General features: G+C 38.1%; 1 protein-coding gene and 2 long non-coding RNA genes across 9 annotated transcripts in view; all 3 read right to left on the reverse strand.

The window, feature by feature from the left end:
• LOC143738228 (uncharacterized) overlaps positions 1-22,747 on the reverse strand; it is a 202,897-nt gene that overhangs the window by 35,425 nt on the left and 144,725 nt on the right. The gene's annotated exons all lie outside the window — the stretch shown is intronic.
• LOC143738220 (uncharacterized) lies at positions 9,927-11,087 on the reverse strand. Its single transcript, XR_013203857.1, has 3 exons — positions 10,315-11,087; positions 10,136-10,197; positions 9,927-10,035 (listed from the first exon to the last, which is right to left on the reverse strand). It is a non-coding gene; the product is annotated as an uncharacterized LOC143738220 (long non-coding RNA).
• The window catches only part of LOC143738227 (supervillin-like), a 196,364-nt gene continuing 185,933 nt past the window's right edge, over positions 12,317-22,747 (reverse strand). For all 6 annotated transcript variants that reach the window (XM_077230243.1, XM_077230244.1, XM_077230247.1 and 3 more), the window contains 5 exons: positions 19,708-19,863; positions 19,423-19,566; positions 16,796-16,908; positions 15,364-15,519; positions 12,317-12,525 (listed from right to left, as the gene is read on the reverse strand). In XM_077230243.1, coding sequence (XP_077086358.1) covers positions 12,439-12,525; positions 15,364-15,519; positions 16,796-16,908; positions 19,423-19,566; positions 19,708-19,863 — 656 coding nt within the window. In that variant the 3' untranslated portion in view covers positions 12,317-12,438. The remainder of the gene's footprint in view (positions 12,526-15,363; positions 15,520-16,795; positions 16,909-19,422; positions 19,567-19,707; positions 19,864-22,747) is intronic.

Consider the following 22,747-nt stretch of genomic DNA (forward strand, 5'->3'; position numbering starts at 1 on the left):
CAGGGATCTGACGTTCAGGGCAAACAACCTGAATGACTTGATGTCTCCACTCTGAATGTTGGGGCCATCCATCAATTCAGCAATACGCTGAAGGGCGAGTTGGTGTGGCTGCCCGTACTGTTGGTTTAAAGCTGCCATAGTGTCAGTGAAGGGGTAATCAGAATTGCTATAGGAATCTGCCACCAGCAATGCTTCCTCCAGCTTCAGATGATCCACTAATATCTGGAACTTGAAACGTTCAGTAGCGTCTCTAGGAAGGAGATTGTCTAGAGCAATATGGAGTCTCGCAAAGTCTCTTGGGTTTGGACGGTTGAAGTTCGGGATTGTAGGAGTAGGCCCTCTGTATGTTCTTTCCTGTCCACTAGGGGGAGTCACTGAGCGTCGGCGCCTGGGCCCATGTCGAGGTGAAGGGGGACTACGTCTCTCGCGCCGGTCTGGAGAGTAGCTGCAGCGGCGTGCAGGAGAGTAGTCGTCTCGGCATGATGGTTCTCTGTATTCTCTGAAGGAATAACAAGAATCTCTGTAGCTGGCGTGGCTCTCAGGTGAGCGGCGGTGACTGGACTGCTCATAATTATAATTAGAACTGTAGCACCCTTCCCTGGGCTCATAGCTTCGTCGCAGGGCCTGGTGCTTGTTGCGTACTAGCTCGGGGGAGCGCTTAGGTGAGGGAGAGTCATACCTGGGTGATTCCCTATAGTCCTACTCACTGCGGTAGTCATGACCACTGTCCGACGACCGTTGTGGTGGTGTCTCCCTGTCCCAGAAGTAGACTGATTTATACAGAGTTGAAGCACCTCCATAATCCATCCCTTCTCGATAAAGTCTATCTCTGACCGTTACTGTACGTGGCTCTGAACGGGAATTACTGGGCTCCGCTCTGGCTCTGAGCTGCTCGTTCTGTATTTTCAATTCCTCCATTAATGCTAGTAGATCTTCCCTTTCACGCTCTAATATGTGGCACTCCCTTCTCCACTCATCCGCAGAAGATTCCCCTTTATAAATATCTGGCCGTCGCGCTGGGCTTGTGGTGCAGCTGACCTTCTGGGGATGCAGAGCGTGATTCAGGTCTGCTGTGGTCCTCTTCGTCTAGCCGCTCTCTGGACTGTGACTCAGAAGACTTCTGGATTTGAGATCTGGAAGGGAGATCAGACAGATCATAATCTTGCAAGTAGTTAGGGAGGGACCGCTGCCTCTTAGATCGTGTACTAGACTCTTTATCCGAGGTGGTAGACATCTTGATCCGCCGCAGGCTCTGGATCCGGCTCGAAGGACCACTTTGTGCAGAAGAGGACTGGCTTCTTTGATTTAAATAGTTTATGGATCGTTAGGTAGAGCTCACAGCGGTGATCGGTCAGAATCACACAAGATGTCTTCATTGAAAGTGTTTATTGCATTTACAACTGCATGACTTCATGTGTGTGTGTGTGTGTGGTTCTGAAACAAATAGAAGAAATAAACAAACATAATTAGTTGAATGCAAATGAATGATTATCATGCAACAACCTCTATTTGTATCAATTGTATCCTATTCTAATAATATAGCAGGAATAAAATACAATAATAATTTAACATAACCAAAACTAGGATTAACAGAATGAAAAAGGCTATTCTGTGGAACTAAAAAACTACAATTGTAACAATGAGAAAGGATAAACCATTCACAATACAATGGCTCCCTCTGCAGGTGACATAAATAACTACACCAGGCCGCTCCAAGTGGTGTCACATAATGACAAGTGTACATGCGGGAGGCGCGCGCCCTATAACCGATTAACTGGATTGAAGGCAAATATCGCAGCGATAGCTTACAAACTATGCATAGAAAGTGTTTAACCGGTATTTCACAATGTATAACCAAAGAATAATGCCCAAGTGGCAACTTATACATCAATAGAAAGCATCACGACACGAGGCCTAGCTGAGCAGAAAAAGCCTGAGCTAACATTTACCAACACTAAACAGACAAAACACTACCAATCTAGCCTTTGCAATGACAGTAAAACAACAACAAAATACAGATTCTTACTTGTAAAGACGCACACAGAATAAAGCAGTTGAATCAAGGCGGGTTGTAAGTCTGTGCGGTTCGCGTACACTAATGGCAAAGTCTCTGACAGAATAATACTCTCGCGCAGCGATCCTGAATCAACTTGTGATTGGCTAAGAGTCCAGGTGAAGCGAAGCGTCTTCCAGTTGGAGAGAGAAAGTCACAGTAAAGTGTCTGACGCTTAGTGGCCACAAGAGGGCCTTTTTTACAATCTTGTTAATGGGTTAAATAATCAACAGATTCTTCAGTGACCCAAATAATCATTAGTTGCAGCCCAAGTTAAATTATTTGGAGATTATTCAGATTCAACAGATCACATGAGCAGCAAAACCATTTAATCTGTAGGGAGTGCTATAAACAGGTTGCATCCAAAAGTGGAAGTATACAAAAATTCCACCATTTACTACAGCAGTGCGGAAAATGCGTTAAACTTTGTGTTGCTGCTGCAAACCTGCCATGGAAGCTTACTTAATTGAAAATATCGATATGCCATTATATTGCCATTCAACTTAAAAATACTGAGATATGATTTTTGGTCCATATCAAAAATGCAAATACTGCATGTGATGGTCAGGTTTAACAATTCTGCTTATGCTTGCCATATGTAATAAAAGAAGTGCAAACAACCTTTCATTACCTCATTCATTAAACTGGAAACTCGTCTTGGTGTCACAGCTTCATGCCAACTGAGCTGCTTCTTTTTCTCCACCCTCCGCTCAAGCAGGCTCTCTGCTGCTGGGTACTTGAACCTGTTCACACACCGCTGCACATACGTGCTGTACTACATGTGCTTCCAATGTGTGAGAAAAGGCAGCACTTGAGGGACTCAAGGAGGCGCACAAGGTGTTTTCCTGAAATACAAGGTGCTTCGTTTTGTGAAAATAACTCTAGTTCAGAAACAGGCAAGAGTGGAATATCCCTAATAAAAAAAAGAAAGGCAGAAAGAAAATGTGAAAAGAAGGGAAATTGTTACTGTGTAAAAGTCAAGCCATTTTGCCATGTTCCTGATTGAACTTATGACATGAAAAAAAACAAAAAACAATTTAAAGCAATATCAGCACAGTCGTATACGGCCAAATAAAACCATTACTCTTGCAGCCAGCAAACCTTTTTGAAAATTAGGTTCCAAAACACTGTCTTTTATGACACTGGAAATATGGAAGCCATTAAATCATGGTTGATCAGTGAGATGAAGCGAGTGCACTGGGCAGATAGGCAACAACCAGTAAACCCTCTGAATCAACCACCTCTATTGAAGAAGGCTTGTCAGTGCCGCAAGCGTTACCGCTGCAAACACAAAGGAACGGTGCACACTGTTTAACATTCAATTTAGGATTATTGCAGGAGTTTGACACACGTATAATGGCTCTTCAGGGAAACTGCACTACAAACAAAGATACATACACTGAATTGTGCAGATTCATTGAAGAAAAGGGGATCCTAAAAAAGTGAGGACCCTTTGCTTTGGTGGGGAAAAAACAATAACAACAACAAAAAAGAGAGTACATTTCCATTGCTCAGCAAAGTGGCAAAAAGATACCTTGGAACTGTTGCAACCGCTGTTCCAGAAGACAGGCTGTTTTCTAAGGTAGGAGAGACAATTATTCAGAGACAGAGTTGGCTTAAAGCTAAAAATGTTAACATGTTACTTTTCCTGAACACTAGGAAAACTAGGAAAATCTAAAACTTGATTAAAATACCAAGGTATCTCTCTTCAGAGCACTAAAGAAATGTGCGAATGTAGGAAAATGCTGCTATTAAGAAGTCTTAAACGTTCTTTACAAAGCATAACTCAAAAAGATAACATTGGGGGTTTCCTAACATTGCTGTCAGGGAACCGAAACAGTTGATATGTTGTACAACAATGAGTTGGTCTGGAAAAATTATGGTCTAAAAGATAAGAAGATTATGACATCTTTGAGAAAGTGCAAATGTACACGTTTTATGCTTTATTTTATTTCACAATTTTATTTTCTGTAAAATATAGGATTATTATTTTTTTTAATTTAATTGTGCTCATGTTTGCTTTTGAAATACATTTGTTATTAATGGCCAGTATGTGTCATGTAGATTTGATGTGTTTACACATTGTACAGATTGCAGTTATTATATCTGTCTATGTGAATTTTCGAGGATGTCATGTTAATACACAACAATTTGGGCCATTTTCTGTTAAGTTATTTGAGTGCAAATGCCGCAGCATGATTCAGCAAACAATTAGTTAATACTGAATTACTCACATTTTAGACACAGTTTCTCTACAAGTCTGCACCGCCAACAGTATTGGTCCAAATAAACGTTTCCAAGGCGAGCAACACACAGTTGTGATTTTTTGTTTATGAATGAACCCATGTTATAAACGAATCGGTTGAATTAACGATTCAGTGACTCGTTGTCGTTTGAGTAAATGGGTGGAGCTATGTCTAGCCAATGCAATTTGGGCCAAAGGCGGTAGCTAGGTTATCTAACCACACCCTAACCCTACCCACAACTCTATCCTTCCACCCCATTAGATGTCTAGAGAGGTGGAGCTAGACGTCATTTGACTCTGCAATGAGTACCACTTGGAGATTTAGGCGAGATTAGGCGGCTGCAGTGAAGGGAGGACTGAAAAGAAGTGCAGGCAAGACGGGCAGTCATCTCTTCTCGTAATGGATAAGTCAGACACCTAAGATATCAAAGGCAGATATTGCGTGATTTGCATGGACTGTGTTGGTAATAAACTGGATTAAAGGATAAAGTTCTGCTCCTTTAATATGAAAATAAATGTGATGAAGACACCCAAAGTAGCCTACTTGTTATTTAATTCCATTTAAAAGACATGTTTATCAAATTTTTTTACTTTAATACAGGCATGTATATGACGACTTCAGATGCAAAAGCCTCTAAGTCCGTCTAACGTTTTTCTTTAATATTAACATTTTTATCAGGCTCCTATGTATAGGTTTCTACCTAAGTACCGACATTTCTAAATGGGCCGAGGCAGGAACTTAGTGAGTTTGAAGTGAAAGTATTGAGCATTCACTCAATATTATTATCTCATTTTTGACATAGGTGGCTTTTAGAGGCTTTTGCATCGGAGCTCTTCATATCTCTCTCTCTCTCTCTCTCTCTCTCTCTCTCTATATATATATATATATATATATATATATATATATAATTCTTTCTATTTTTTATATGACAACAGTCACATAACCCATAGAGAGATTGCAGTCAGAGAGTTTGGGAATATTAACACGTGATTTACACGGTTTCAGAATCAAACATTTTAAAAGACAACAATACATACCGGTTGTTTAAACCAAAATGCATCAAGCTGTGTCGTCAGCAAGTCATTTCCACAGACCAATGGTCATTTCCCATCGTGCTTTTGATCAGTGCAGTCGGTGGAGAGCAACTTCTCGCCACCTATGCTTAGAATATACCCTGAAGAAAGAAAGTCTATCTAAGCGCCTAAGCTTGACCAAAGCCTTGTCTGCCTTTTAAATACATCCTTAAATTACAACACAAGAATATTCCCATTTTGAAGGGCACTCCATAACAGAAGTGGCATGTCTAAACCACATTTTATGTTCACCATCAAATAGTCTGCACAGGAGCACCACTGACCAAAATGAAAAATACAATAGAAAGACCAACAAATGCAATAGTGACACACTGGCTAGGGTAGATTAACCCAGACCCCTTTGTGGTACTATAACAAAAGCCTCTGTATCTTGCTCCAAGAGCCACCAATCCAATCAATCACGTAACAGCTTGAGCCATGCGTTAAAGTGCAGAGGAAGAGCAGAAATGGACGCATTCCCTGTGACTTGGGTAATTTACTCTGAACAACATACAAGCAATTTCAAACATTGAGGAGAGGAGAAGAAACTGCAGCCTCAGCAACACTTAGAGATGTGCAAGGCTAATGCACCAGGCAGGAAAAACAACAGACGCCTGCAAAAAAAAACAGCATGGATGAAGGACAGCAGATTTTATCTGACGATCAATGAACTCAGTAGAAAAAAGGGGTAATTTTACATTCTCGGTGCAGTCTGACTACTGATACATCCAAGAAATAAAACATGGGACAAAAAAACAAATCAGAGGCATCATGGACGCAATTTTTTTAATTTATTTTACTTATTTATGTATTTATTTTTTGTTTCAGGGGTCACAAGCGGTAGTGCTTGATAGCCAAATTTTCAGAAGAATTTTGAAGGAAATAATTCTAACGGAAAAAAATGGATCATGTAAATGGAAGTAGGATACTTTTTTTGAACAATAATCGTTCAAGACTTCATGAAAAAGTCTAATAATATAAATATTAATAAAATATTACTTTGCAAAAATACACTTTATTGAAGGGTGAGATCCACTGCATGGGTTTGAATCAGCATGATGCTTCAGAAAGAAATTAATTCACAGTGTTTCCACTGAAAGCTAATTCTTCTTGCACAGTGCGATTATGAAACCTGGATAATGTCCTGATGACTGTGAAAGGAAATTACTTCTCATCAGGCTGCACGTAAGCACTGTTAATTGAGGAAAGTTGTTTACAAAGCCACTTGGTGTGAGGCTAAATTGCTCAAAAATGGAGAAGATGGCTTAAAGATTCTCCAAAGAGGAAGTAGCATTCAGTAATCCTAAATCCTCTCCTTTAGCAAACCACCTGCTATAATAAACAAAGATGGCAGGAAATTCAGGGGTGCAAAGGCACAGCAGGTAGAAGACAGGCAAACAAATCCAGTCTTGAGAGAGATAAAGGACTGATTTGGGGGGTTCCCATCTGTGTGGCTTGTGAATCAATCCGTCATTTGGTATTCTTGTCAGGATCAGGGCTTAATGTCATTGTCAATGCAGCTGGGGTTTTTTTTTTTTTGCACCCTGACACTAACTTAGAGTTTTTGAGCGCTTGAAAGCACCTCCTTCTCACGATCTGCACTTCACTTGCTTAATGGTTACGGCAAGTACTGAGTTTCAATCTGCAGACGGCCCCTGTCCACAGCTGTGACCTTCAACCCTGTTTGAGGACTCTGAACTTGATATAACTCAAAAGTTCAACTCTGATAGGAAGAAACATGTCTAATTGAATGAGCATCCATAAAAATAAAAAAACAAGTTAAACAATAATAATAATTATTATTATTAAAGTTTATACGACTAATATACTCTAATAGTGGGTATGAAAAAAAATACACTGTCAACTCAAAAACTAAATATTTTCCAGATAATATTTAATGAACTTATCCTGGTTTAGTGCAATATAAAAATCATTTACTTAGGCAAATGCAAAATGTAAATGGGTCTTTTTATATGAAAAAATATAGCTGCCTTTAAATTAAGAAGGGGGTTCTTTGCAGGGGCGTCATCGAATTTGGGGGTTCTTCCCAGGTTAAAATATTTGTGGGAAGGTTAGTTTTTGGTACCGAAAATGTACCAATTCATGGATTTATGTTACTGCGTTATTCTTCCATGCAACAGCCATTTGTTGCAATTGCAAGTAATTCCCTTAAATATGTTTTTTTCAGGGGGACATTCACACCGTTGTGCCACTCTGCCATCCCTGTCCCATCGCTCTGCCATGCCATTTGAGGCTAAGATTTCAAACAAAGGCATTAAATAGCACATTAGATGACGTGTCCCAGTCAACTCCAGTCCTCAATCCACATCAACAGCATATTCCTCATCTAACATTGCGCCCCACCCTTTCTGTCCTTCACAGTTGTCTTTCTCTAGCCATGTTTCCATCCACACCTTTTTATCCGAATTAAGTGATATCGAATGAAAAATGTCTTATGGAAAGAGTAAAATACGATTAAATTTCATGAATATCGACTCAAATGAAATACGTTCGGTCTCATCGGATTTTATCTTGATCGATATACGGCAAATGCGATAAAAGCTGATGGAAACGTTATTTGCCGAATAAATAATGAATTGCGATTAAGTTTTAGGCCCTTTATGGTTGCAACACGCCACAAAACATAGAAGAAGACGAGTTCATTTCCGGCCAGTATTCCCGCTCTGTTTGCGCACACATGGCGGATGTCAACAAAGACAGATGTAAGTGGACAAAGCAAAAAAATGCTTCAACCAAAGGGTTTCCGTGAAGTGTCTCTGAACCACGATCTCCCAGAACTGATGGAGCGCTGTCGTTCCCACACCACAGGCTGCCTCCGTTGTCGTCGGGCATTTACGTGCATCTGCATCATCATAGCAATGTGTTTATAGAGTCGTTGTTTTCTTATGTTAGGTTTGCTTGTTATTACGTGGCTTGGTTGAATTCTAATGTAGAATGCGGTGTGTTATTTCTTGTTAACAGACTGCGGAGCTGCTAAGTATAACAAACCGTTGCCATGGACGCAGTTCAGAGACGGAACAGACTATTTTCTTTAGCTGAAGCACTACTCGTTTTAAATCAATAAACTCCTTTTTAAGTTAATATTTTGTGTCAAATTATTGATTTATTTGGTTGGTAGCCATGCAATAAGCAGGATAATGTATAGCGAGGCGGTTGTAGCGAATACAACCCCTTCAGGCTAACAACCGCCTGGCATATACATTTTCCCTTACATGTCGCTATCAGCTGGCACATAAGCACTATTAGGCTCCGTTTTGTCTAGCAAAACTTTGTTCGCAAAAGTTTGCTTGAATGTTGTTCGATTCAGTGCGAAAATGAATGGAAACACCTTAAAATGTCTCAATCAATTCGATATACCAATTTGATCGCAAAACAGCATGTGACGTCATTACGTACAGGTTTTTATCCGCTTTAAAGCCGTTGGATGGAAACACACTTTCACCAGCTTTATTCGCATGAGTTTTTTTTTTACCGAACTTCAGGGGCCGTATTCACAAAGAATTTTATCTTACCACTAGGAGTGCTCCTAAATCGCACTAAAATATTTTAGCTAGGAGTTTTCTCTTAAAAGTTATTCACAACGCCTTTCAGACCTACTCTTAGTAAAGAAAAATGACAACTCCTAAACTAAGAGTGAGTCTTCGTTGCTATGGATGACGTCATTACTCATGCACGAGCTTGACTGAAGTGACCACCTTGATTGGCTGATGATTGTAACGCGGGAATGATTCCAAACACCTCCCCTATGATGATGAGTGACAGGTGACAGGTCTGAGAATGCGTGCGCTACACAAGTAGTGCGAAGGACGGAAGATGATGAATAACTGAATAAATAGCCTAAATGAATAAAGAGTAAGGAAAAATAAATAGCCTAGTAGCCTAATGAAACATATGGATTGATGCAATATCTTTGCAACATTATTGAATTAATCTGTCACTATGCCTCTGCCTACGTTTGCAAAGAGAAGAACATTTTAATTTGATTCACAATGAAATGTTACAATTAGTTTACATGCAGTGAGTAGTTTTGGTTGTTGTTGGTGGCGTTGTTGCATCCCTAGTTATGCCTACAATGCAAAATTGTTCCCTCGTGATTGGAAGCTCCTGTAGCCGCCGCATATGCATTTCAAAACATCGCAACGTGAAATGCCACAAAAAGCGGTTTGTGAATAGGTCTTAGTGAGTTAGGAGTCCTCTCGACTTCTTTTAAGCTGTCCCAGACTTAGGTGCTACTTTTAGGGCTAAAATGCTTCGTGAATTACTCTTAGTCAAAAAAATTAGGAGTCCTAAAGTTACGAGTGACACGCCCATTATTTTTAGGAGTTGCTCCTAAATTCGCCAGTTAGGAGCTACTTTTAGCCTTAAAATGTGTTGTGAATACGGCCCCAGATAATTCGGTTGACAAGAGGATGGAAACATGGCTTCTGTCGACCTCTGCAGAAACTGCAAAACAACAGTAATGTAAAATACTCTGAAAATACTCACAACAAAATAATTGCCTATAGAAGAGTTACATCATGTCAGTTTCTAGACAATGTTTGTTGTCTCACTTTGGCTTTTTTGCCACAACCTTGATTGAGTGTTTCAGCTGGGCCGTACCGGGATGAATCTACGAACACTTCTTCATGGCCTGATTATAAATCTTGCAGGATACATAAAAGGCAAAAAATGTTTAGTAACAGAAAATATTCAATTGGATAGGTAAAACCATACAAAAATGGATATTAAAAGATTGCAACAACCTTCTGAACTTCTATTACTGTTTATAATCTCTGAAGATTGGTTGACCCACTCTTGTGTGATACTGTGGAATAGAGGAAACATTACCTGAGAAAAAAAAAGACTAAATAAATACATATCATAGCCTATATTTAATTTTACACATATATTAGTTTTACACAATATAGATAATCAGTCTTACCTGCAATGTGCTTGATGTTGATGTGGATTCTTCTCAGAACTGTACAGGATTACATTGTTTCAATCTGTAGCTGTTGGTGTTTTTGAACGACTCCTCGAGAAGTGTGAATGACTGGAGATCAAATAAAACACAAAATATTTTGCAGCAGGGAGTGGGGTGTGTATGTGTGTGTTTGTGGATGTGGGAGGGGGGTCATTTATGAAGAGTTTAGATCTTTGGAAGACCAGGGCTTTTTGACACACTTTTTACATAAAATATGTACCATGGGAGATATATTTTGAAGGTATGATTGTTTATTTATATAGTTTATAATTATTCATATATTCAGCGTTATTGCCCAGGAAAAGATACACGTTGTTAACTGTGACGGCTCAGTGAGTAGTTGTGTGTTTGTACCCGAGTTACAGGTGATTGCTGGAGGGCGTGGCTTTACACCTGAATGAAATCATGGAACTTTAAAAGACACTGGGCCAAACAGAGATGGATAACTATTGTTCGCTTATTGCTGCTTATGAGGCTACCGGAGAGCTGACTGGATGTGTGGGTTACGGGAGACCACAGCTGCATCGGAGTTCTCATTTGATCCATCTTCTTCCCCTATGATGTTTTAATTTGGACCTTTCGTTGTTTGTTTGGTTCGGTTGGAGTGATGGCACTTGAGCTTGCTACTTACATTTTGCTGAAACGCTGACTAACAATCACACTGATCACTTGACATTTCATGTTTCTTACTTTAGTTAAATAAATCTTATTGTTTATGCAGCGGTTGTGTGGCGTCTTTTCATATATATTAAAATAGAAAACAGCTACTTCAAACTATGATATTTCACAATATTAGCATTTTTTTCTGTATTTTTAAGTGCAGCCTTGCTGAGCATAAGCCTTAAAACAAATAAAAACATAAATTCGTACCACCCCCTAACTTTTTTACCAGAGTATTTATAAATACTGTATATTCAAATATGGAACACGAAGAAATGTCACAGCAGGTTTGATATATTTACCGGATAGAAAAGGTACAAGTGAGAAAAATGTTAAAGCTCCGGTAATCAGTGATCACACTGTTCCCCTCTCTTCCGTGTAGAACAACACTGTTATATCCTTATCTTACAGACACAGGAACACTTTAAAAGATGTACAGATACGCCTTAGGTTGTTTCAGAAATGCTTTCAAAGTAAATAATAATAAAAAAGTATTGGCTTTTGCTTGATATCGTCAAGATGTCTTTGCATCTTTGGTAGTAAAAACAAATCTTGTAAAATACTTCACTAAATATTTGCTTACAATTTTAAGAGGATGAAATACTGAAGTCTTGCATTTTATTATCAGACCATGAGAATGGATTAAAAAGAGAGCGGCACCTAGTGGTATGATATTGAATAACATTTATTGTCAACCAAGAGCTGCTACAGTATATATTTTAGTGGCATAATTCTGGTACTGGACAAACAATACATTTGCATCTTTTGCGAAACCACATATTGATTTGTATTGGAGCTTAGTTATTGTTGTAACTGTATTGTCACATTAAAAAGTCACAATCACATAACAATTACAGTCACATAATACGGCATATTAGGCATATTCATTCCTGTGGCAGCAGTGTAGGCTACTTTATATGTGCACACATTATGGTTTAAAAAGCTATTCACTTTCCACTATGAATCTTGCACAGAGCTCAGTGATTGAGTGAAAGGCCTCCATTTGTTTTCCACTGATTACATGAATTGTCACCATTAGTGTTTAATGCATTTTAAGGTCACAGTTTGATAGCAACAGGGTTAAACAGGGTAGAACAATAAAATGGGATACATGTTTAAAATTTGAGCTTGTGAGTAGGGAGACATAGATTTACAGTATGTTGATATGCTTCAAGCTATTCCCAAAACGTACACTTTTTGCAAAATTTAAATGTATAGAAGTCTTGTAACCAAAAGCTACTGATGTATGAAATATGAAATTGTTAAGGCCATAGGTAGGTCCATATTTATATATATATAATTTTTTTTTTTTTTTAAGTTTACTGTACATATTGATGAAAAAAATCACAGAGAAAATATGCAAAGTTAGTAATTACTTTAAGTGAATATACAACAGATCGTAGACACAAACATTTAATTTGTTTAAAAGAGGCCTTTGCTCTTTTTCAGATTCAGTTGTTTCCAGTTTGGGAGGGTGTAAAATTCATCCCGTGACAGGTCCAAAGCACTCTGCAATACAAATACAATCTGTCAATGTCAGACAACTTTAGAAAACTATTAAAGCAAATTTAGAATTTGCTGACATTTCATGATGCTTTCCATGATGACCATTTTAGTCTGAACTGGTGTCTTAGGGTGGGTTTTGAGACTGGTTGTTTACTAAAGGGTAGGGGTGTCAATTGCTTTTGGAAGGGTGTGGCAGCTGTTGAAATATTAGACATATAATGCCAACCCAAGGTGTAACAGCATTAGAGCACATAGAGACTCTTTCACCTAAATATCATCATATAAAGACTGTGTCTGTTCCCCGAGTTAGAAAATACACAAAACTCCCAAACCCATTGAAGTGTAAAAATTGAGTTGATGTTCAACTAATATAAAAATACAGATGTACAGGGGTGGTGATGGCGCAGTGGATCAGACACATGCCTTTGGTGTGAGAGACCCAGGTTCGAATCCACTGTGATACACCAATGTGTCCCTGAGCAAGACACTTAACCCCTAGTTGCTCCAGAGGCGTGCAACCTCTGACATATAGCAATTGTAAGTCGCTTTGGATAAAAGCGTCAGCTAAATGAATAAATATATAAATATAAAATATAAATATATACAAATGATAAAGCTCGAGTTGCTGAATATTCGATCACTTACTTCAAAACCACTTATTGTTAATGATATGATTACAGATTATAACCGATTTGTGCTGTGTTTGACAGAAATCTGGCTAAAACCAGATAATTGCATTACTTTAAATGAGTCCACCCCCCAAGATTATTGTTATAAACATGATCCTCGTCTAAAAGGAAAAGGGGGAGGTATTGCTGTAATTTATAGTAATATCTTCAGAATTACTGAGAAGTCTTGTTTCAAGTATAATTCTTTTGAATTTTTGGTGCTCAATGTAACACTATAGTGTAAATGATAAATCACATTTGACATTTGTGCTGGCTACTGTATACAGGCCACCAGGGCATTCTTTATTAAAGAATTTGCTAATTTTCTATCAGAGTTAGAACTGGCTGTAAATAAAATTCTAATTGTTGGTGATTTTAATATACATGTAGATAACGAAAAAGATGCAGTGGGATTGGCATTGTCGTAATCATACTCTAGATCTAATATTATCACATGGAATCAATGTTGATGCCGCTGAAATTTTGAAGCAGAGCGATGACATCTCATATCATTATCTAGTCCCGTGTATACTTAATTTAGCCAAGGCTTCAAAGCCAACCCTGTGTTACAAATATGTTAGATCTATCACTTCTGCCACTAAAGATTGCTTTATTAATAATCTTCCTGATCTGTTTCATCTCCTCAGCATCCCAGCTTAGAAGAACTCGATAGTGCGACAGAAACTTCTGACTCTCTCTTTTCCAGCACCTTAGACACAGTAGCTCCTTTGCAGTTAAAGAAGATTAAAGAAAATAGTCCAACGCTGTGGTACAACGAGCACACTCAAGCCCTTAAGAGAGCAGCCAGAAATATGGAGCGCAACTGGAAGAAAACAACACTAGAGTTTTTTCGTATTTCATGGAAAGATAGCACGATTGCATACCGACAGGCCTTAAAAAAATCTGCTTATTTTTCAACCCTCTTAGAAGAAAACAAACAAAACCCTAGGTATTTATTTGATACAGATGATAAACTAACGAGAAATAAAGCTTCAACCCCAGACGTTTCCAAACAGCACAGCAGTGATGACTTCATGAACTTTACTTACAAAATTGATCATATCAGGGAGAAAATTAAAACTATGCAACCGTCTACTACAGTATAGCATCAGACAGTGCAGTGTAGTCTCCCGGAGGAAAAATTAGATTCATTCATTGCTATAGGAGAGGAAGAATTTTCCAAACTCGTTAAATCATCTAAATCGACAACATGTATGTTAGACCCTATACCGAATAAACTATTGAAAGACATGCTTCCAGAGGTCATAGATGCTCTTCTTAATATTAATTCATCTTTGTCCGTAATAGAGACTTATTCTACATATTGCAAAAAGAGGCATTATACCACAACTTTACTATTTGTTCATATTTAAAAATATATTAAATCAAATCATATAATAAAATATGATTTAATGTTACTACTGTAAATCTAAATCAAAATTATTATGGGATCTCATTCACTGCTTTTAAATCTTTACTTTTTAAAAATGTTGTTTGTTTTTTTAAAATATTTTTTTATATTAACATTTTAATGACAGTATATTTATTGAACAAAAAATATGTTTTTATTTATCAAAATAAACAGAAAATAGTGCAAACTTTGCTAAAGGGACTGTTTTGAACAAGTACGTACTTAGACATTATTAAAATCATATTATTTTAGCTAAAGTATTTGTATGAATACTGTGTGCCTTTTAGACAGTCACTAATAGACAGTCACAGAAAAATAAGTTGTGAAAGGGTAAATAAACCCCAAGCAGATGAACGTCGTCGTTTGTTTACAATTGTAATGCATGGCAGTGTTTTACAGGGGTCTTTGTTAATTTCATGGTTTTGAAACCAACTGCTCAGAGCTTGCCACTGTGATGTTTTAAACTATTGTATTGTGTAGTAGCCTGTGTGGAACAATATATTCATCGTTATATCAGCAACTATAATCTGCCATGTTCCAAAACTATGTAATTTTTTTATTTAAATTGGATGATACTGTTGGTTAGTGTTTAACAACAGTTTTGTCTTTCTCTCTTCTGTCATTCTACACAAATTTTATTGATATTTTTACGCGATATTGTTAGATTGCATGACATCATCTGTACTTGCAATACCTGGACATTTAGTGATTTGAGACCAATGGTAAAGGACATGTGTGAGCCTCATTTTATAAGGTTGTTACCTGAAAGTCTTTATCTGACAGGTAGCACTCGAGGCGCAGAGGGTCCACTCCCTCTGGCAGGGGTTTGGAAGTGAGCTCCTCCACAGTGTACTTCAGCCTGCTGAGTTTAGACAGGGCGTCTTTAACCACAATCACTTTATTATGGGCTCCTTCAACCTGCACAGACATTCAAACATACAGTTTCATCATCTATTGGCTTCAATATTAAAGATCTTTGGGCTGTATTAAAATCGACCACCATCTATTCATGTATGATACATATATGAGAATCCTTTTAAAACAAAAAAAAAAATCCTCTGTAGCATTCTGCAGGGTTTAAAGTACTTAAAATGACTATACTTAAGTATTATATAGGGGGAATTTCTTTTGTCTGTAATAAAATGAAATATAAAATGAGTACATATTTTGCAGGTTATTGTGGCTTAACTTTCCTCTTATTAATGTAGTTGGCCCCATCGCAATAATGAGAGTATTTTACACAAAGTGATTTCCAAATGCGTTTTAATAATAAAAATGGGTGCAGTTAAAGGATTAGTTCACCTCAAAATGAAAATTTCCTAATAATTTACTCACCCCAATGCCATCCAAGATATCCATGTCTTTCTTTCCTCAGTGGAAGAGAAATTAAGTTTTTTGAGGAAAACATTTCTGGATTTTTCTTCGAATAATGGATTTCAATGACAACCAGCGTTTTGAAGTCCAAATCAATGCAGTTTCAAAGGTCTTTGAAGTGCTTCAGCGGACTGTGCACGATCGCAGCTGATGAAGAGAGTCTTAGCCTATCTAGCGAAACGATAGGTCATTTTCAAAAACAAATATATATATATATATATATATATATATATACGTATATATATACGTATCTGCAACGCGCAGGGAACTACGTCATCACAATGAAAGGTCACTGTCGATGTTGCGGGTGCCGGTGAAAGTACCGCCCGTTCGCATGGTCGAGTGGGGCGGTACTTCAGCCGGCGCCCGCGACATCGACAGTGACCTTTCAACGTGATGACATAGTTCCCCGGCAGATAGTGCAGATCAGCTAAATCCGAACAATTGTAGTTAAAAAGTATATTTATATATATATTCTTTTGAAAATGACCTATCGTTTCGCTAGATAAGACTCTCTTCATCAGCTGCGATCGTGCACAGTCCGCTGAAGCACTTCAAAGACCTTTGAAACTGCATTGATTTGGACTTCAAAACGCTGGTTGTCATTGAAGTCCATTATTCGAAGAAAAATCCAGAAATGTTTTCCTCAAAAAAATTAATTTCTCTTCCACTGTGGAAAGAAAGACATGGATATCTTGGATGGCATTGGGGTGAGTAAATTATTAGGAAATTTTCATTTTGAGGTGAACTAATCCTTTAACAGAGAAAAAGTACTTTTTACACCTCTGGCATTCTGAAAGCTATGGGTGGTGAAACGTACCTGGACTTTAATATTTGTGTCTTTCTCCCAACAAGGGAAGATGTTGGTAAAGGTGAGTGGTTCTGCACCTGCCAGGATCAGGTAGGCCTGAGGAGGCCGTCTGGAGTTCTTCACTGAAAAACAAACACAAGAAGGTCATTATTACACAGCAAAGCAATCAAATATGCATTAAGCGAATAGTGACTGAGGCTTAAAGGCTGAATAAGTCAAATGCAGAGGAGGACAGTATTTTTTCTTCGTTACTGTACTTAAATACACTTTTTTAAGTGTCTGTACTTTATCCTTAGGTAAACTTTTACTCAGTACACTCCAAAGCATAATATCACAGTTTTTACTCCATTACTTTTCATAAAAACATGTGGTTCCTTGTTATTCTGAACTGAAGAAATCTTAACCCCCTCCGAGACACGATAGCGCTGTACGATTCTTGAACGAGCTGATTCTTTTCAATCAATGTTTTAAATTTGTTCGCAAATCGCAAAGAACGATTCATTTTGGAATTGGACCAATCCTATTGTATCTGTGCTTGAATCGACAACTCACTTGTTGTGTCCCAAATGACGCACTATACACTATGCACTTTACACTTATAAACTATGTACTTATGCACTATATAGGCTACTAATCTGTGAAGTGTACAAATTTTATAAGGTAATTTTGTCATTCAACATCGGAGTCTGATAGCCTCTCCCCCTCCGCTATGTAATTAAAGCTGCGACAGTCGAGTGTATGAAAAGTCCATCATTCCACACTAGGTTTCTTCGGTTAATTAAGTGCATCATCCGGGTATTTATTTCTATTCGGAATTTTCAGTGTGAATACACTACTCACACGCTATTTATACTACAAAACATCATAGAATAGTGCTTAAGTTCACGATTTGGGGCGCACCTACTGATGTGATCCGGTCAGAGTGAGTCTCCAGTTAACATTTCACTGAATTCAAAAGTCTGTCTCAAAAGCCAAGAATAGGAGATCCTCGGAGCTTGATTGTGTGTGTGTGACTAATGGCACGAAAAGTAAGTTACCACTGCTGAATTTTAGGATTTTTTGATTGTAAATGAAAATCATATATAGGTCACGACTGTAAGTTGTTTGTGAACTAAATCTCCTGTAAAAGGGCAAGCCGTTTAAGTCCATTGTATGAAATGCTTAAATGTAGACATGTCCACATTTGTATATTACCCTCTGAATCAAAGTTTTAGGTAAAAACTAATCATAACATTAAAAAAACACACAAATTGATGCCCAAGCATCTTCCCCGCTGCCGTAGCAGTTTCAAATGATGTAAAACTAGTATGTTTGCATTGAGTTCTTCTTAAAATGTTAACATAGTTTGCCCTATGTGATTTCTGTTTTTTTATTGTACGTGTATATTTGTCAACATATTTACAAAAATCAGTAGTAGTTATATAGTATGGCAAGCTTTGGCAATAAAATAAAACGTTTTCTTGCAGATCAATACATATTAAGTGTCTGGATAATCTTCATTATTGAATAGTGCTGACAACCTGACTGCTCATAATAATTAATAATGATGTCAGACTGCGCTGTACTATTTGAACTTTACCTATGTGTATATAATCTATAGAGTATATAAAATTGCAAAATAAATAAACATTCATCAATCAGTACTTTTTACTTTTAACACTTAAGTAAATTCAAATCAATCACTTTTGTACTTTTACTAAAGATAATTGAAAAGGAGTACTTAATACTTTTACTGGAGTAATATTTCATTAGGGTATCTGTACTTTTACTCAAGTACTTGATTTAAGTACTTTTTAATTAAGGAAGTATTTTGTCTATTGTCTTTATTTTCACATGTGCAGCTTATAATACAGTATTTTTTTAAAGAGTGTTCTCAGTTCACATTAAATGCTGCTTCTCACCAACTGCATCTCTGCAAGTGCTGGGAGTTTAATTTGTATATTGTTGCGAGATTAATTTTATGATCAAAATTAATAACTTAATTTCGGAAATTATGCAAATGTAAAATTTGTGAACAAAAGTTTAAAGCATTTTATCAATATTCTGGATAAAAAAAAGCTCAAGGATTTGATGGGTTAAAAGCTTTAACTTTAAGCTTTAATTTAAGACATAAATATTTTTTTCGTAACTTGAACTTGAAGACGCAAAAGAGAAAGCAAATCTGTACTGTACAGAGTTCTCTTTTCAGTCTTATCACGCATGTTTTAAAAGCACATGAATGAATGAGAGTGATCATATACTGTAACGCTATCCAAACGATGCCAGAAAGACGCATTAAACAGAAAAAAAGGAATAACAAAAATTAAGATGGTCATTTTGACAGCCCTAGTTGTTACTGATCGAGAATAATAGTTAATAAACGTTGTTGTTAGGAACCTGCCAGCTGGAACATTTGGACTAGCACATACAGTAGGTCTTTAAGCCTGCTCCTGGAGATCCACTGTCCTGCAGAGTTTAGCTGCAACCCTAATCAAACACACCTAAACCAACTAATCAAGCTCTTCAGGATTGGATATAAACTTTTCAGGGCAGTTAAATGGTCGCCAGGAACAGGGTTGAAGACCTCTGGACTAGCATGACTTTCCTTTATTAAACCATCCTGCCCTCTTCCCTGAGTGAAGATTTAATTTCTAAACCTTGGCAGTACTGTAGCGTTGTTTCCATGGCACACTTCCTCTCACTGTCCCAGCGGATCTTGGCCGAGCCAGTGCATTCTGTATCTTCTTGTTGCTGCCCTTGCCACAGGTACACTTCCATCCTGTTGTCCACCAAGAACAGAGCTACAGAGAATAAAAACAGAGAAAGATTTACAGAAAATATAAACTATTGACACCGTACAATGTGCAACACATGATGCAATTCAATGTCAGTTGACATTATGAGAATCTGTGGTTTCAGTCACATGTAATGACATTATGTACCAGGCTGAGGGGCTGAATACAAGTTCTCCTGCAGGAATGGCATGGCCATGATGGTTCCTGTCACTTGGGCGGGTCCGAACTGTTCCTCTTCCTGAAAAGTCCCACCGCTGGCACTCAGATGGAAAAGACGTGGTGTGAAATTGTACTTTCCTGGATCTGCAAGCACACAGAGACAGTAATATACTTGAGAATATAACTGAATCACATAATAATAAAAAAGATCAAAATCAAATGGGCCCTGCTCCAAAACTTAGTAAGTTGCCTACATAGGATGCATTTTAAAGGGACATTGTGTAGGAATTTCTCCCATCTAGTGGTGAAATTGTATTTTGCATTCAAATGAATTGTGCTCTCCAGCGCCTCGCTTTTTCAAATGCGTGTTGCAGCTACAGTAGCCGTTATGTACCAAAAAGCTATGACAAACAATGCAAGAACAATCATATGCTCTAATAAAATATATTCGTATCGAATTTCTAGGTTACATAAAAAGTAAACTTACAAACCTTGTTTTTAGCACCTTATCAACTTTATTCAATAGCTGCTATTCATCAAAGAGCCTATTTAACTTTTAACTATAAATGTTCTACTGTCTATATAATAAAGTACACAACCAAGCAACGAAAAAAAGCATGTCATTAAGACTGTAATATTGACTTAGCCTACCTGTCAAGGAGAAAGCAGGCAACTTCAGCGTGTCTTTTGAAATCTTTCTCCAGCATTAATGTTAGCTCTTTCCACCCGGAAAAAGCTATCACGACATTGACTCTTGTTTTTTGTAATCTCCGGTCACATTTCCTTTTACGTTCATTTTTTGACTTTTTTGGCGACGAGGATTTCTCCTGTGGATCGGCATATGTATGCCACTTAAAATAACTGCAATGCAGCCTTTTAAACATGCCGGGGCAGTGACGCTCTCACAAAAGCGCCTCTCACTGCTCTGCTCCTCTGTTTCTGCTGCTTTCAGTTACGTGACGCTGGCTCTGAACGAAAACGCGTTATGGAAACACGTTGGCCTAGTACTTTTTTTGACCCTCTCTGCTATTATAGTTTTTTCAAGATGGCCAAACGACATGGAAGCCTCCTTGGACCTACCCGTCACATGTATATAAAGATAATAAATTCTTCATTTACGAGGATAAGTCAGATAATGGGCAGAGGTATTTGTACATCATTTGTTCACACACATTGTTTTGGATTGCTGTTCGATTGCTGTTCCTGATCCTGATCGATTGCTCCTGTCTGCCTAGCTGCCTTCTGTGTTTTGTTTGCTTCGAGGCTGTAAGCTCCGTCTAAGCCTCGTATTAGCTTTGTATTTCTTTCTGTTTTGAACCATCATTTACTACCATTTCTAGTTGTTTATACTACTAAATACAGCTTAGACAACATCTCAGATTAACCTGACATCGCTAGCTTCCGTTATTGTTAGAACAACACGCTAGTAACTCGCTAGCCTGTTAACGCGCCACCCGTGCGCTCAGTTATTTATTTATTTTTCTCTCGCGCACCCGCGCCTCTGAGTTCATAAAAAGCCCAGGTGAGTAAGAATCAGTCAACAAACACGGTGAGTAATGTCTTGTCCTGTTATTGTCACCTGCACTTCATGTTACATGTTTAGCATAGCCTTCCCCGTCGGCAATATAGAGTTTATATGTGATAAATGCAAGGAAACAGTCAGGCTGACGGAGAAGATTTCAGAATTAGAAACACGCATCCAAACTTTAATTGAGGATAGTAAGTGTGCTAGAGCTTTAGATTCTACTTTGGATGCGCCTAGCATAGTGAACTCTTTACATGATTCGGTTCCGGCTGAATTATTGCCTGTGCAGCCAGGAAGATGGGTGACAGTGAGGGATCGCTCTAGTCACGGATCAAAAAACCTCTCTTCCGTTCCGATTACCACAACAAATCGATTTGCCCCACTCAGTGAACACCCACCGAGAATTCTGTTGATTGTGCCCTGGTAATTGGCGATTCTATTACACGGAACGTGAAAATAGGGACACCAGCCAACATAGTCACATGTTTGCCGGGAGCCAGAGCGCCTGACATCAAAGCAAATTTAAAAGTGCTGGCTAATGCTAATCGTAAATTCTCTAAGATTGTTATTCACGTCGGCACTAATGATGTTCGACTCCGCCAGTCGGAGATCACCAAAATTAATATTAAAGAGGTGTTTGAACTCGCAAGTACGATGTCAGGCACTGTAATTTGCTCTGGCCCCCATCCTGTTCGAAGGAGTGATGAGATAGTTAGCAGATTGTCATCACTCAATGGCTGGCTGTCTAAGTGGTGTCCGCAAAATAATATAGAATTCATAGACAATTGGAAAAGTTTTTGGGGCAAACCTGACCTGTTGAAAAGAGATGGTATTCATCCCTCCTGGGATGGTGCTGCTCTTCTCTCTAGTAATTTGGCTCATAGTCTTAGAGACAAAACATGACAATCTGGGGCTCAGGTCAGGAAGCAGACAATCTGGCTAAACCGACCGTCTGCTAGCGGCCTCGCGTCACCAAGGTCAGATAAATCCCATCACATAGAGGCTCTTTCACCTAGATATCATCATATAGAGACTGTCTCTGTTCCCCGAATTTGGAAATCCAAAAAATGTCCAAACCAATCTAAGGTTAAAAATGTAATTGATATTCAACAAATAAAAAATAGATAATACAGATGAGCAAACGATAAAGCTTGGGTTGCTGAATATTCGATCCCTTACTTCAAAAGCACTCATAGTTAATGATACGATTTCAGATTATAACCTAGATGTGCTGTGTATGACAGAAACCTGGCTATAACCAGACGATTACATTACTTTAAATGAGTCCACCCCTCATGATTACTGTTATAAACATGAACCTCGCCTGAAAGGCAAAGGGGGAGGTGTTGCTGTAATTTATAGTAATATTTTCAAAACCACTAAAAAATCTAGTTTAAAATATATTTATTTTGAAGTGTTGGTGCTTAATGTAAAAATATTTAATGTAAACGATAAATCAAGTTTGAGAATTCTGCTGGCAACTGTATACAGGCCACCAGGGCA

Source organism: Siphateles boraxobius, unplaced genomic scaffold (genome assembly GCF_051911475.1).
Source record: "Siphateles boraxobius isolate OS27281-9 unplaced genomic scaffold, OSU_SipBor_1 140, whole genome shotgun sequence".
Taxonomy (NCBI): domain Eukaryota; kingdom Metazoa; phylum Chordata; class Actinopteri; order Cypriniformes; family Leuciscidae; genus Siphateles; species Siphateles boraxobius.